We start from the raw sequence: 15687 nt of genomic DNA on the forward strand, positions 1-15687 counted from the left end.
CTCAAAGCTGAACATCGGTCCCTTTAAGCACCGATATTTAAGATGAAGAGGGTAGAAGTATACCATCTAACACAGGTTTTCGGGGAGATTCACCCTGGAGCTTGCTGCCAGGAACACCCATCGGGGGTGCAGCGGAGGCTGCACACAGACTGGCAGTAGCTGACGTCTGTGGACCCCAGGCCCCTCGCGCCAGGAGGCTGCTGCCCCCAGTTCTGCAGACACACAGGTGGTCACACACCTGCTGAGCCCTCCCACAGACTCAGGCTGGGCCCCTGCTTGGGTACAGAGAGCTGTGTCCCTGGACTCCAGCCCACTGCCCGTCCTGTGGGGCTGCTCTCCATGAACTGTGCTCTCGTAGGTGGTGGTGGCCAGCACCAAGCAGACGGCGGTGGCGGGCACTGCCAAGTGTGCTCTGTGAGGGCTCCCGAGACTTTCGGGTGGGTCTCCGTCTCCGGAAGAGTTGTGCTTTTTCCTGGAGCAATGGCTTCAGACTTCCTCCTTGAGTCACAGTAACAGCTCTCCTCAGTAAGACACCCGTTAATGCCCCAGAAACCGGGAACACTCCAACTTGTTTTACGAGTCTCGGAGAACCACACACACGCACAAATTTATGGGGAAAAATCTGATCAAACCCAATGCAGCGATGCATTTAAAAGACCCCATGTGATTAAGTTAGATGCACCCTAAGAATGAAAAGAGCTGAACACTAAAAGGTCTACTTCAAGCACAGACTGAAAAAAGAGAAACAAAAAAACCTTACGTGATCCTATCAGTAGATACAAAGATTTTAGGGAAAAGATCTACAGCCTAGTTAATAACACTCTTAGCAAAACAGGAATTTGGAGGACAGCTTTGATAAATCCCGGTGACAGTTACTGTCCCCAAACAATCGTGGCCTGAGGTGGAATTTTAAAAGGATTCCATTTGGAGTCATATTCAAGGCGAAGGGGCAGGCTATCACTGATTGTTTCTATTCGCCTCAATTTCAGAGGGCCAGCCAGCTGAATACGGTACGCAAAAGAAACAAAACACGTCAGGGGAGAAAGAAAAGAACAAACGGCCCGTCACCGGTCAGTCACCAGTCAGACACTACGACTGGAGAAGCCAAGAGCTGACGAGTTGTTAGCCCCCACCAGTTACTCAGAAAGGGCGCTGCCCACCAGCCCTGTACCCAAGCAGCACCCATATCCCTGTACAATGTCACTATAGCCACCAGTTACTCAGAAAGGGCGCTGCCCACCAGCCTGGTACCCAAGCAGCATCCATATCCCTGTACAATGTCACTATCTAGAAAATGTAATTTTGAAAACCACTTATAATAGCAACAAAAATTTTCTTTTCATCGTTGTTCAAGGACAGCTGTCTCTATTTTCCCGCCACCACTTCCCCCCACCCCACCCACTGACAATAGCAGCAAAATGTTAAGGTACCAGGAATAATTCTAACAGGAAGTCAAAGGGCTCGATGAGGAAAATGAAAAACCTCTGCAAGGACCTTAAAGATGACTTGAGTGTGGGGGAGACACGTCCCCAGACAGACAGACTGGGAGTGAAACTCTGGCAACGAGGCAACATCCCTCGTGCGGATGGACAAACCCGTCCGAGTGAGCACCGGAGTCCCCCACCAACGTCCCCTTGGGGGCCCGAAACACCCGACGAACCCACTCTGAATCCACAGTGGAGCCAAAGGCACTAAGAACAGCCGTGGCAACGGGAAGAACCTGGCCGCCGGTCACTGAGACCGAGGATGAAGGTGCGGCGAATAAACAGCAGGGCCCCGGTGCAAGTGCGGGTGAGCAAGGAGGGCGCTCTTAGAGGCAGGGCCGCGGCCCCTCCCTCCGACTAGACTTGGGGTGGGGGGAGGCCAGTCCCGTCCTTGATGGGTCTTGACGCTTGTTTTGGCCAGGGACCCAGGGTGCTAAGGAAGGATTTCACTGCTCATGTGCACTGCTCACTGCAGCCTGAGGAGGCAAATAACGCTGCTGCCACCTAATAAGCTACTGTGGTAAGTCATCTGGTAACTGGTGTCTCAGATGCTTTGCAGCAGTCCTCGGTGGGCTATTACATAGGCATTTAAGACTATTGTAGAGATAACTGGAGAAATTGGTTGGATTGTTCAGGGAGTGGAAATAGGATGGAAAAATCATTTTTCCCATTTAAAATAATGAAAAATGGGTGCCTGCTGTCCAAAAAAGAAACCTCCAAATACATTTTTAAGGAACAGATTATATTTAGAAAAAAGAGAAGCCTATACATATTATTTAAGGAAAAATACATATGTAAAAATTTGCATGAAAATTACAGGTAATTTCAAACTACCTGGTGGTTACCTCTGGAGAGGAGGGACGAAGGGATAAGAAAGAATACCCAGGAAGCTTCAACTATATATGTGTTTTACTTCTTTTTTTTTTCCTAAAGATTTTATTTATTTATTTTAGAGAGGGGAAGGGAGAAAGACAAGGAGAGAAATGTCAACGTGTGGTTGGTTGCCTCTCACGCACCCCCTACTGGGGACCTGGCCCACAACCCAGGCATGAGACCTGACTGAGAATCAAACCAGCCACCCTCTGGTTCGCAGCCCACACTCAATCCACTGAGCTACACCAGTCAGGACTATGTTTCATTTCTTAAAGTAGGAGGTAGAAATACAGAGACTGGTTATACTTACTTTCTCTGTATGAGTCGGAAACTAGTGTCTACTCAGTGTGAAAAGCACTGGGTCATCTCATTAAATCCTCCAAGCCACTGTACGAAAAATTTTAGTCCCATCGTACAGAAGAAGAAACCTAGGCTCAGAGGAAGCCAAGGTCGGAACCCGGCCCACCTTCAAACCTCAGGTACTTCCTATTAAAGCCATCACAGCTGGTCATCAGAAGTAGCTGCCAAGAACAGGATGTAACCAGGTAACTTTGCTGCTTCTCCCTCTACGGGACACATTCAATGAGAAGACAGTCTACCCGACTGTGAACTGCTTCTTGCAGAAGAGTCAGGCCACCCGTGAAAAGCAGCGCCACGCCCAGCAGAAGGCTGGGACCAAAAGAGGATGGACGCTCACTGGGCCGGCCCACGCGCTGCCCTCCAGGCACCGACCTCGCCTGAGAGGCCGGGATGGGAACACGAGGGTCTGCTGGGCTCCGCGCCTGGCTGACCTGGGCTCCGCCCTCTCCTGTGCAGGGCAGGGAGGGGAGGCTTCACAGAACACTGGAAAGTGAGAGCTCCTTCGAGAACTCTTTGATCTGCTCTGCTTGGGAAAAAAGACTTTGAGACTGACATAAGCCCTGGAACCCCTAGCCCTGTTTAAAATGAAACTTCGCACTTTGAGATAATTGTGTATTCACATGCGGCCACAAGGGAAAAGACCGGAAGCGCGCCCCTCGAGCACAGCAGATGATTGATGTGGACACGGTCAGGAAGCGGAACCAGCCCATCAGCACCCTGGCCCTCTCCTGACCTCTGCCCAGTTGCCTCTCCCGGCCACGCGGCAGGACTGGGTTCTCAGGGCCCATCACAGTGGGTAGCGGGCGGCTCACCTGTCTGTGCTTTGGCACCATCTCAGCAAGAAGTGACTTGGGAAGTTGACAGGTTCCAGAGGGACCCCCAGCTGCCGGGCAATGGTCATGTACACCAGGGACATGCTGATGGGGATCCCGGTTCTGCGGGTCAGAACCTGTGGGAGAAAACGCGTGTTAGCTTACTACAAGTGACCCATGTGGTCTCATCCCTTTGACACACGTTTGTGTTAGGCACCTACTGTATACCAGGCATGAGGCTACGTTCTGAGGTTGAAGTGGAGGAATACTTTAACTTCTCTATTTTTTTTTTTAAGATTTTACTCATTTATTTTTTTGGAAGAGAAGGAGAGAGGGGGAAAAATATCAAACGATTGCCTCTCATGTATTCCCTGCTGGGAACTGGCCTGCAACCCAGGCATGTGCCCTGACTGGGAATCGAACCGTAATCCTTTGGTTCACAGGCCTGTGCTCAATCCACTGAGCTACACCAGCCAGGGCTCACTTATTTCCTTATTAAATTCCTTTTAACTTCTCTTTGAAATTCTCATTCAAAGACAAGTTCACTGATTTTTAGAGAGGGATCTGCTGCCTCCTATATGCACCTGGACTGGGGAACGAACATGCAACCCGGGCATGGGCCCTGACCAGGCATTGAACCAGCAACCCTTTGGTTTACAGGACGACGATCTGGTGGAGCCACAACAGCTGGAGCACACGTTCATTTATTGAGACCAGGGGTCTGCAAACCACAGTCCCTGGGCCAAGTCTGGCCCATCACCTGTTCTCCAACACCTGTGTAAGGAGAGTTTTAGCATTTTTCAATTTTAAAAAAACGACTTCATGACCCATGAAATGACATGGAATTCGAGTGTCCACGTCCACACATACAGTCCCACAGGCAGCAGCCACGGCCACCATTGTGTGTGTCGGTGCCCGGTCCCCAGCTACGACGGCAGAACAGAGCAGCGAGGACGGGGCGCAGGGCCTGAGGCCGAGACAGTCCCGTCTGGCCCTCCGCAGGCCAAGACTCACGGCCTCCTTCTTCCAGACGGAGTGCAAGGCCGCATCCAGGAAAGTGTGTAAGACGTGGAAAAAGAAAATACAAGTGGCAATAGGCAGCAAACGACTGATGTGAAAAAGGAGCCAAGAAGGACGCAAATAAAAATAAACACCAGTGACGGAGCTTCCCGCAGAGGTCCCCCGGCCTCCCCGCAGGCCAGCGCAGAGACTGGACTCGCTTTGCAGCCCAGTGTTCCTAGGACTCGACCGACTGAGCCGGGTCACAGAAACTCCCCCTTCTCGTCGGAAGTCACTCCACAGGTTTTCAGACAGAGGACACTTCGTGATGAAACAGAAACTCAGCAGTGACATCCTCGCAGGAGAAGCGAAGATGAGTTTTATGAGCATTTTATGAGCACAGAGCGATGGAAGAGATATAGTACCTGCCCTCAGAAACAGCAAATGGATCAAGGGATAAGCTGAACTGCGACCCATTAATAGACCCACATTTACCTGGTGCATGTATAAGTTCAGGGCATTGTAGTAGTCCATTCGGTTCCCCTTGAACTTCAGTTGGTCGTAGAGGACATAGTTCATGGCCTCCAGCACCTGGCCCTGGAGGTCGAGCTCTCTCACCATGGAGGACCGCCCTGAAACACAGAGACCTACTCTGAAGACACACGCACACCAACACTGGGACTAGTGTCCCCAATAACCGCACCACACAGACGCCGGCCACGCCCTGACGACATCCCGTTGGGGGCTGGGTGTCACCCATCCCCCGTGTGCAGTCTTTTACGTAACCCAGGCAAACATGTGGCTGTGTCATGAACATCTTTGTGACACAATGGGGACACATGCAGAATGTCCAAGTGACCAACTACGCCAGGTGTCCCGTGCACACAGAGCGGGGCCGAAGCAGATCCGTACCTGCCCTGAAGGTCAGGCTGGGGTGGCGGCTGTTGAGGCCTCGGAGGGCTTTGCGCACGAGCTCCACGATGCTGTCGAACTGGGCCTGGGTGTCCTTGAGGGTGATCTCAGCCAGGGGGTTGCAGTACTGGTCGATGAACACGGCGCCTGAACACACACAGGAACCGCGAACAAACCTGTGGTCACCCTTCTTCGTCTTTACTCGCCCCAGGTGCCCGGGGCCGGAGCCCCTTGAAACACCCCACCAGACAAGCTCTGGGTCTTGGTGTCAGGGCCGGCCGCTAGGGCACTGAGAAGGAGCGAGAAGCGCTCTCAGAACAAAGGAGCTTCCCCGTCACTACGCCTTTCCCTGAGATAGACCAGGCTCCTCACAGGGGTCGCGGACTGGAAAAACTGGGTGATGAACGGCACGTTTCATATTCCGTTATGAAGAGAAATAAGTGCCATGAAGCGGGTCTTCCCGGCTACTCCTCCCTCTAACTCCCTTACATTTAAAACCCAACAACTCTGAAAACCTAAGACTGTAGGGCAGTTCTTTAACTTAAAAAAAAAAAAAAAAGCTGAGGCTCTCAACAACAGACAGGCTGTTTCAGCAAACTGTGCCTTTCAAAGGTGAGGCCCCGAACAGACTCGGAGACCACGGTCCTTGCAGACTGGCCGAGCAGCTACACTCAGGGACTCTGCCGCTGAGGGGAGCTGGCAAAGTGCACTGCAGACACCGTCTCTCAAAAATCCCTCTCCCACGGCCTCCGCTTGGAGCACAGACCAACAGACTACCTTGACCACCTGGCTGTAAGACATTTTGAGCTGGGAAGCCTGAGAGCTGTTTCAAATTCAAGTGGACTCAAACCAGCTCAGAATCGTGACCCCCACTCACACCTCAGGAGCTGAAAGCTGGTGAACGGGCGCCAAGAGACCCGAACCCCAGGCCCAGTTTTGCCCCTCGCCGGGGTTTGGCTCCTGGGCCTTCCTGGGACCAGGGGTCTCCACCTGCGTGTGGAAGGAACTTCTGTGGCTCCTCAGCGCCGTTCCATCCTAATGCCACCACCCCAACAGCATCAGCGGCGGCAGGTTCCCTGGCCAGTCCGAGGGCCCGACCCAGGAGCCCGCTTCCATTCCCTCAACTATCTAAAAACTCCAAGGGCTGCAGAAGGCCTACAGCCCCGATTTGGACCGGTGACTTGAAAACCACAATGTTACTTTGTAACTCAGAGAAGAAAAACAAGGAATCAGTATCAGGTGAGCTACGGAACAATAAAGCTTGTCAAGTTATTCTTGACTGGGGAATAAATAAGACGGGACGACTCTCCGTCCCAGGACGCCCCCAAGAAGACCCCAGTGCCGAGGATGTTTTGTTCCGACTCGGACGATCTAAGACGTTCATGCAGCCGAGGGTCTGCACTGGGCACTGCAGAGCAGACAGCGATCGCAGCGGAGGACAAGGACACAGGGAGATCAGCGACCCCCGCAGTGACGACCTGGAGGACAGCCTGCACACCAGGGACGGAGACAGTGCCGTGGGACTGGGGGGCAAGTCAGGTCTGCGTGGTTGAGCCCAAGAAACTCGATGGGACTGAGACCTGAGCTGAACGTTTGCAGGGTGAGAGGGATTTGAGAGAGAATGCGAAGGACGGGGGGCACCTCATGAGGGTGTGAGTGAGGTGTGTTTGTGGGGTACAGGCTGGAGCCCAAGAGTGTGGCACAGGGTGAAGGCCTCCCGACAGAGGGCACTGAGGGCAGGCAGAGACGGAGTACAAAGCAGGACACAGGCTGGCCACCCACCGGCTCACGCGGCCAGCAGTGGGGAAAGGGCCGGCTCCGAGTGCACGGCACGGGAACGTTGTGGACCCGAGGGCAGAGGAGTGACGCTCAGAACGCCGCTGCGGGGAGAGAACCGAGGGCCTGCCTGGGGCCGCGGGGGCCTGCAGACGGGCCGCGAGGGCCGCGGAGCGGGAAACTGAACCGGAAGAAACTCTGGCAAGAGGGGATGTATGTATTTCATAACCACTGCTTCTGGGTGTGTCTGGAATATGCTAGGAATTTAAAATCGTTTGGAAAAGAAATAAAGTCACATTATGTTCTTGTGCCGGTGGGTAGGAGCAGAAAGTCGCTGCCGTCCCGGGTCCTATCCACTCGACTTCCTTCTCCTCACCTCTCGTCAGGGCCAGGCGGACTCCCTGCGCCCACGCAGGGACAGTGCATCCTCATTACACTCCAACCAGAGGCTAGGGGACCTGCTCCAGGTCACACGGAGACCCAGGTGCACAACCTGATTTCTCATTTGGAAGCAACGCTTCAAAGCTCAGCAAAACGGGAAATGACTCTCATGAGCTAAAATACCAGCCTCTCATGCTTTAAACCAATGGTGCATCTTGAGAAAACGGTCTCTTTGGCTGACAGCTACAGGCCTTGACATTTCAGCTCTCACTCACCGAAGTGACCAGACTGTGTATGCCAACCTCTGGAAGCCCAAAGAGCAGAGCTGACCATTCCCCTGCGTGACCGTCAAGGGCGGTTTCCATGCACTGGAATTGCCACTGCCCAAGACTCACCTTCGAGATACGATTCATAGTCATCCGAGTGCTGGAGAAATGTCTTGAGATTGTTTAAGATTTTCTGTTGCCGCAGGTAGTAAAGGATTTTTTTTGCATAGTACTTCCAGGTCAAAGCTTTCCTGGAATGAAAAATAATCAATACGTTGGTAAGAATTAAGATACTGAAACTTCCAGTGATTTATTCCTTACTTAACCTCATCATCCCACATAAAGAGTCTACTTAACAAGACAGCTGCGACTGGGTCACGATCACGCAGTGCTCACTGCTACAGAAGTGGACTTTGCACATGGTCATGATCACACAGTGCTCACTACTATGGAAGCGGACATCACAATTTAGGGCTTTGCACTTGTAACGTAATTCCAGAAACAGTTGTTTGGCTTCAGATTACTAAGAGGAAATGAAAGAGAAACCTGGAAAGTTAGGAGAACTGGGTGGGCCTAAGGAGAGAGGGGTGAGGTGTTGGGAATCCCCTGCTGCCCACCCCCAGTTCCCCAAGACGTTCCTCCTGCGCCCCAGTCCGGGGCGATCTCGCCGAGTCTCGTGGTTTCACGTATTACCACACGACAACCCCACTCCACTTTCCGGATGGGGTTTCTCCCCATCTCTCCAGACCCGTATCTCCGACTGCTACACCACAGCCCCGCTTGGGGATCTGGTGGGCCCTTAATGGTCTTCTTCTCCCAGAGTCACCCTCGTCTCCCACAAAGGCAACTCCATCACTCAGGTCGGGCCCCAAACCTTGGAATCGCCCCTGACTCCTGGCCTCTCCCACAGTCACATTCAGCGCCCGCTGTGCCGTCAGTCCCATCAGGAACGGGAGCCCTGCTCCCTCACTCACGTGAGCTGCCGCCTCGCCTCCACCTGTGTTCGAGTGGCACCGTCCTCCCCAAGCTCCACCTGCAAACCTCGGCCCTCGGTCTGTGCTCCATACAGCAGCAGGCACTCTGGTTAACCAGCTAAGCTGCAGCACAACACCCTGAACCCCAAGTCCTGCCAGGTTCTCCACTTTGCTCCAAGTAAGAGCTCAATGACAACATACAGGGGCCTTCTAACTCTTGCCCCAATGCCCCTCTGGCCTCAGTCACCCCCCCCCCCCAGTCCCTGCTGAGGCCTCCCCACTCTCGGTTCCTTGACCAGAACATCCTTTCCCTAGAGATTAATTCCCCTTTAACTACTATTTGGTCCTCCAATCACATAATTTAATGTAAAGGCAAGATAAATACCTTTTAAACTAAAATTCGGGGTTCTTATGGCCCTCCAAAGGGGACGTTGGAGTAATCTGTTGAGTGCTGTGAACTCAGGGGACTGACTCGGGTGGCGCATTTTGACCCATCCTGGTTACCACCCGCACTGACGCCCCCCCAACTGCTCGGCCGTGCAGCGTAGTACTTCCCTTGCCGCCTGGGTCTGGGCTTTGACATTTCCTGTATCAGACCTACAACCAGCCATTGCTCCACACCCTCTGGGCGCTGGAGATGATCATTTCTACCCGGCTGTGTCCTTGTTTTAGACCTTTTCAGTGAACAGGAAAAGCACAGCACCTGTATGTGTGCACAGAACACACACACACACCCCTACATGTATGTGAATGTGCAGTGCCTCGTGTGTTTACACTCCAACTTCTAATTCAACTACACGGTTTTCACCTCCTTCCACTTTACAGCTTCATCTCTTTTCCTCGCAAAGAAACCTGCTTCTCCAGCCACGTCAGTCCCTTGTACAACACAAGGGTAAAGGGCACGAATGGCCTAAGAAGCCAAAACCCCAAGCAGACCTGAGGCTGGCCCTCTGAATACACAGCCTCCAACTGCGAGCTGACCCTTGAGAAACATGGTGCGAACTGTGCAGGAAACTGAGCTGAGGTCAACTGGGAAGAACCTGCGTGTCAGCGGGCCTGCAGAGGCCAAGCCTGGGTCGTTCAAGGGTCAAAGGTACCTATTTGCTTTATTTCACGTCTCTCTCTCTGTCTCTCTCTCACACACACACACACTCACACCAGCTTCAGAATAACATCAGCATTCTCACCACCTCGATGACTGCTGAAAAACAGTGGAACATTCTGCTTCTGTTTGCCCCTGTTCTGGCCTCGGTTTTTTTTAACAGCTGTGTTTTATCCACATGGTTAAGGTTTAGGGCCACCACACACGACATGGATTTCCCTCCTCACTGTCATTTGGATTTAGTTCTACAAGTAAGTACATATTTAATGTTCCCCACTAGTTCTCATGTCAACGTCTCTCTGATTATTGGTTGTTTAAAGTTCATTTTCTAGCACATTTCTCAGGAAGGGCTCAGAAGTTCCCAAGTTCCTACAAGTTGGTCAGTTTGTCTACGGCCTTTCTACCTGGAAGTCAGTTTGGCGGGACATGAAAATCCCTGAGTGCACCGAGTGTGCTTCCCTTTCCCCTCTGGCCCTGAGCACGGCTGCCGAGAAGTCCGAGGACACGCCGATTCTCTTTTCCGTCTCCGTGACTTCTCCTTCTTCGCCCGTTGCATGCCCAAAGGACTTTTCCATCTTTAATGTCCAGTAATCTGGTAGTTTTACTGGACGATGTCTCACTGTTGGTCATTTGGGCCCATTTTTTCTGGTACTGGGTATCCTTTTGATTTGTTGTTTAAATCTTTATTGCAGGATGTATTCTTTCTAAAGAACACACAGAACCCAAAAATGAAACGTGTTTCCAAATACCCAAGGACCGGTGCTTCGGCATTTCCATGAACTATCCTTCTTCCTCTGTTTTCCATATACAAACAACGAGGATCTGCCAGGAATAAATGCCAATAGGGTCCTTCACAAAAAGCAGTGTCCCCCAGTGTTTATAAACGTGACTACGTGACAGTACCTTGTCATCTAAAAACAACCCTGCTTTAGCCCTGGCTGGTGTAGCTCAGTGGATTGAGCACGGGCCTGCGAACCAGACGATTGCGATTCGATTCCCAGTCAGGGCACATTTGTGGGCTGCAGGCCAGTTCCCAGCAGGGGGTGCACCAGAAGCAACCACACATTGATATTTCTCTCCCTCTCTCCTTCCCTTCTCTTCTAAAGATAAATTAAATCTTTAAATAAATAAATAAATGAATAAAAATAAAAACAACCCTGCTTTAAGCTCGAAATGCATATGCCAGGGCAAGGGGTAACAAATCTATGACATTTATTTCTAAAAAGAGTAAAATAATGTATGTTTTTACTGGCTGTGCATACCCAGCCTTTTTCTGGCCAGTTTTAACTTACTTTGGGTAAGTAAAGAAGCAACATTTCACAATTCTTTGACATTTCTCTGAAGGGTGAATCTAAAGGTCTGTTTCCGTGATGCCGACCACTTGGATGTGCCCCTCGGTGAAGGTCACCCTCCTGTCTATTTCCCAACTTCTTCTTGGAAATTTTAAGACTACTGACTTTCTGGTTTCTTGGGACATACAGAAGCTTGTTGTTGTTGTTTTTTTTAATTACATAACTCTCTGTCCATACTCTTTTATTGCTTCTGCATTATCAGTCTTGGTTAAGGAGGTCTCCCTTGGTAGTACACAAAATCTCCTATTTTTCTCAAAGAATTTTCATTGTGATGAAATTTAGGTTGTTTAATGACGAAATTTAGTTTTTGTGTTATGATGCAAGCTCTACTTTCTTTCAGACGGATAATCAGTTATGTCTAATGGAATTCATTCATTGGCCCATCTTTTCCCTCTGAGTTTAAAATACACTGTCCTTTACGCCGGGACATGTTTCTAAATCGCCCTTTGCGTGGGCGTGGCTGACTGTGCCGCCTTCATCAGCCAGCTTTATAACACGTCCTAACACCTACTGATGAAAACTTCCCACTGTGATTACTTAAAAACTGCTCTTTCCTGGTTCTTCCTGTGAATGTATTCTTCTGTGATAGTATTATCCAATTAAAACACCCCCCCCCACACACACAAACTCTCCCCTCCCAAAACGCCTGTTGGATCCTAAGTGAAATGGCAATAGGTTTACGCATTAATTTGGGAAGAACTGACATTTTCTGTGAGGGTGTCTTCTCACTCAATGGCTTGGTCTTATCCATGTTTTCCACTAACATCCCGTCGTCTGACCTAGAACGTCCTTCCCAGGAATGTTCTGTTGACGAATGAGACCCCTGGAACGTCCCCGGCCACAGTAACACAGAAATGGAGATGGAAGTGGTGACCCAGAGACCGGGGGACGGTCAAATACACTGTGGCAAACACTGCAAAATGGTATGCAGACATTACAAGAATAAACTGGATTTTCTACCAGCTGATCGGGACCCATTTCAGTAAGGGACCGCTGAATGACAAAAAAGGTGCAGGAGAAGTACCTACTGACGGTCGTGGTCTTGTGAAGTAACAACCCCCCTCGGGCCCCACAGATGTCTGTCCACCAGTGCACACGAGCACAGAGAAACACAGCTTGGTGCACTGTCACGAATCACGGGGGGGGGGGGGGGGGGGGGGCGGGGAGGGCCAGTACCTATGGGGTAGGGAGGACGGGAGAGTCAGACAAAAACTGAAGATCACATCGAAACCGTAAACTCAGTATGTGTGATACTACATTCGTCTGGGTGGAAGTGTATGTGTGTATACATGTAAAAAAGACAGCCCAGCTCTTGTCTGTAAAGCTGCACAATACTGACTCTTAGATCACACTTCAATTCATTTATAGATAAACCAAGACAGAAGTGAAAAATGACCTCTGGTTCCGAGCTTATCCGAGGCCCAGAACAGAGACACGTCTTACCTCCCCCTACAGCTGTACCACTGACGAACACCTCTCTCTCCTAAGCCCCCTTTAACAACGAGAAGAACATCTTAAGGCCCTGTTTCTGGGGCACTGCACAACAATCTCCCTGGAGGGAGATGCTAAACTAGCTTTCCTATCTTCCGTCACCAGTAAAGTTTCCAGAGCTTTTAGAGCACCAAATCTTCTTCACAGGTTAAGTGACGCTGGAAGTCAAGTCACCTTTCAGGCAAACTGGCAATCAACCCTCAGAGCAGAAAATGAGTCACGAAAAGGTTTTAAGCAACAACCAAGAGATAATGGATTCTTCTTGATCAGGAGAGATACAAGAAAGGTTGGACCAAATACCTACAGTGCTCATGGCCAAAGTGAGATCACTTCTTCCCGGAATTCAAAAATTGTAAAACATCACCCATTAAAGACATGCCTGAGGGATTAACAGACGTGATTTAGTGCACGACGGGCAAACAAATGTGGCGGCGGTGGAAAGACAGGCGGTACCAGAGGAAAGGAATTTATAGGACCTCAGTGACGTAACAGGCACAAGTGCCCGCAGCACGGCAGGACCAAATACGTACTGACCCCTCCCTTCCGAAAGCTTGCATGGCTTCTTTGAACATCAATTGCCTCGGTGCACTTACCTTACACAGAATTTCTCAAAAATGTAACTCTAGCAACACATGAGATGGTTGTAAACACGCGGCCCAAGGTTTGGCCACACACAAACTGCAGTAGCTAATCCTGAGGTTATTGTGAAAACAAACAAACAAACAAACAAACACACACACACACACACAGAAAAAAACAACCCTGCTGAGACCACGGCTTACCTTCCTTCCATGTTCAGGATACACACCAGTTCGTCCTCGAAAAATATCTCTGGGCCCTCGAGAGTCTCGATGTCACTGAAACCATTACAAGGAACCTGTGAAGAAGACATCCAAACAGGCCTCAATAACAAGTAATAATGTTGCCGTCACCCTCACACACAAATCAGGGGTGCCAAGAGAGATGGTTACTTCCACGGAGGAGAGAGCAGCAGCTATTCCATACTCCCTCACACAGCCCACCACTGGTGGGAAAAACACACACGTTAACGATGATTTGTTCAGGTCTTGTTGGTCGTAAATGAATTTTATTTTCATAGACTGAAATTTCTGAAATTGGTAACTCAAGAAGTCTAACATGAAGAACAATAGCTCTGCAACAAGAACTAGAAATACAAAATTGGCCCTGGCTGGTGTGGCTCAGTGGATTGGGCGAAGGTCTGTGAACCAAAGGGTCAATGGTTCAATTCCTAGTCGGGGCACATGCCTGGGTTGTAGGCCAGGTACCCAGTAGGGGGCGCTCGAGACGAAACTACACACTGATATTTCTCTCCCTCTTCCTCCCTCCCTTCCCCTTCTCTAAAAAATAAGTAAATAAAATCTTTAAGCAAACACAAAATTGAATTCACAATAACTATTTCATGTGATCTATGCTGCACTCAATTAGGAGGGAGGAAGGGGAGAAAGTCTAGCGCTTTGGGCGGCTCAACCCACTGGGCATGTTTTCCCCTCTGTCAACTGAGCTGCTGATACAATGAGCTTTAAGATCCCCTCAGTTGAAAATGTGATTACTTCTTCCTCTTTTCTGTTTGAAGGGAGACAGGCCATCGCATGTCAACCCGCATGTACTCAGCACAGGGACACAAGGGTCCTGAGTCAAAGTAATCCCCCACCCACAGATCAGTCTTAAGTATGCACCCTCCATGTTCAAAGCCCTTCACATATTTCTAATAAGAAGCAGCCCAGGGACAGAGGGAGCTAAGGAAAAACTGCAACAATTTGTGAGGATTAGACAGAGGCACAAGGCTGTTAAAAATGCACACAAAACCAGCTGGGCTAGAAGCAGGGGCTGCAAACTAGTAGCTCATGGCCAAGTGCATCAAACACATCCAGCGCCCAAATATGATGTCTGTGTGCAAACACATTTAAACAGGCATCTAAAACCTGTGATTACAAATGCTCTTAGCCACGGCATGGCTTGTCCAAAGTGGAACATAAATTTTGTCCATTCTTATACCCGTAGTCATTTACTTATAGAAATGAATTACACTAGGGAATATCCAGTTTTATTCTCCATAGGAGAATAAGTTCAAATTTGTCCAAAGTTCAGAATCTGAACTTTCCCTTTCAAAACCTGAAGTGCCTTGAAAACATTTAAAATGTATGAACCCCATTAGGTAATAGTAAAATTAGAAAACAGGAATGAATCTGCAAGAAACCAGGATAGTAAAGTAAGTCAGAATGGCTAGCTGCACTCCCTCCTCACCCTATCAGAAATAAATTTACAATATTAGTATAGACTATTTTCCAGAGTTACAAAAAGTTCTCAGGATCTGATACAGAAACTTCTGTGGACACTTTGTGGAAGGAAAAACAAAAAGCCCAGGCATTTCAGCAATATTTTAAAAAGAACTTTTCAGAGATAATAAATGCAAAATGATTTGTTTGAGGAGGTAATAATTCTGATTTACAGATAGCTCTTAATCCTGTTAGCTTAACAAATAACTCAGTTCACTACTGGCTGGAACCTACAAAGCCAGAGTGAAGAACTGTATCAATTTCACCAACCCTTTTGGGCAAACAACTGGGCGAAATGTGCAGTGTTCAAACAGTATTCAATCTTTGATGGTTCCCCCAAGTCAATCCGGTCAATCCACTTGTGGAGAAACATCGCTGGTCAATCCACTTGTGGAGAAACATTGCTGATCAGGATCCCCTCTACACTGTGTAGCTGGTCCCTCCCTTCCCATCCACCCCCATTCTCTCCCTGGCTTCCGAAAAGTAAAGCTGGCAGGGACAAATGGCTCCATGTTGTTGGAGAGCAGGAAAAGGACACAGTGACTCTTGCAGCCATCTAAATGAGTAAGGGATTGTGATGAGAGCAACTGAAAAGGGAGATAGCAAAA

At 49.7% G+C, this 15687-nt stretch overlaps 1 protein-coding gene across 6 annotated transcripts in view; it reads right to left on the reverse strand.

The window, feature by feature from the left end:
- FBXO21 (F-box protein 21) overlaps positions 1-15687 on the reverse strand; it is a 36287-nt gene that overhangs the window by 18191 nt on the left and 2409 nt on the right. For all 6 annotated transcript variants that reach the window (XM_037156172.2, XM_037156170.2, XM_037156169.2 and 3 more), the window contains exons 4-8: positions 13565-13659; positions 7993-8114; positions 5441-5587; positions 5024-5160; positions 3530-3666 (exon numbers count right to left, since the gene is read on the reverse strand). In XM_037156172.2, the coding sequence (XP_037012067.2) occupies positions 3530-3666; positions 5024-5160; positions 5441-5587; positions 7993-8114; positions 13565-13659 (638 nt within the window). The remainder of the gene's footprint in view (positions 1-3529; positions 3667-5023; positions 5161-5440; positions 5588-7992; positions 8115-13564; positions 13660-15687) is intronic.

Source organism: Artibeus jamaicensis, unplaced genomic scaffold (assembly GCF_021234435.1).
Source record: "Artibeus jamaicensis isolate MK-2021 breed Jamaican fruit bat unplaced genomic scaffold, CSHL_Jam_final contig_525, whole genome shotgun sequence".
NCBI classification, from domain to species: domain Eukaryota; kingdom Metazoa; phylum Chordata; class Mammalia; order Chiroptera; family Phyllostomidae; genus Artibeus; species Artibeus jamaicensis.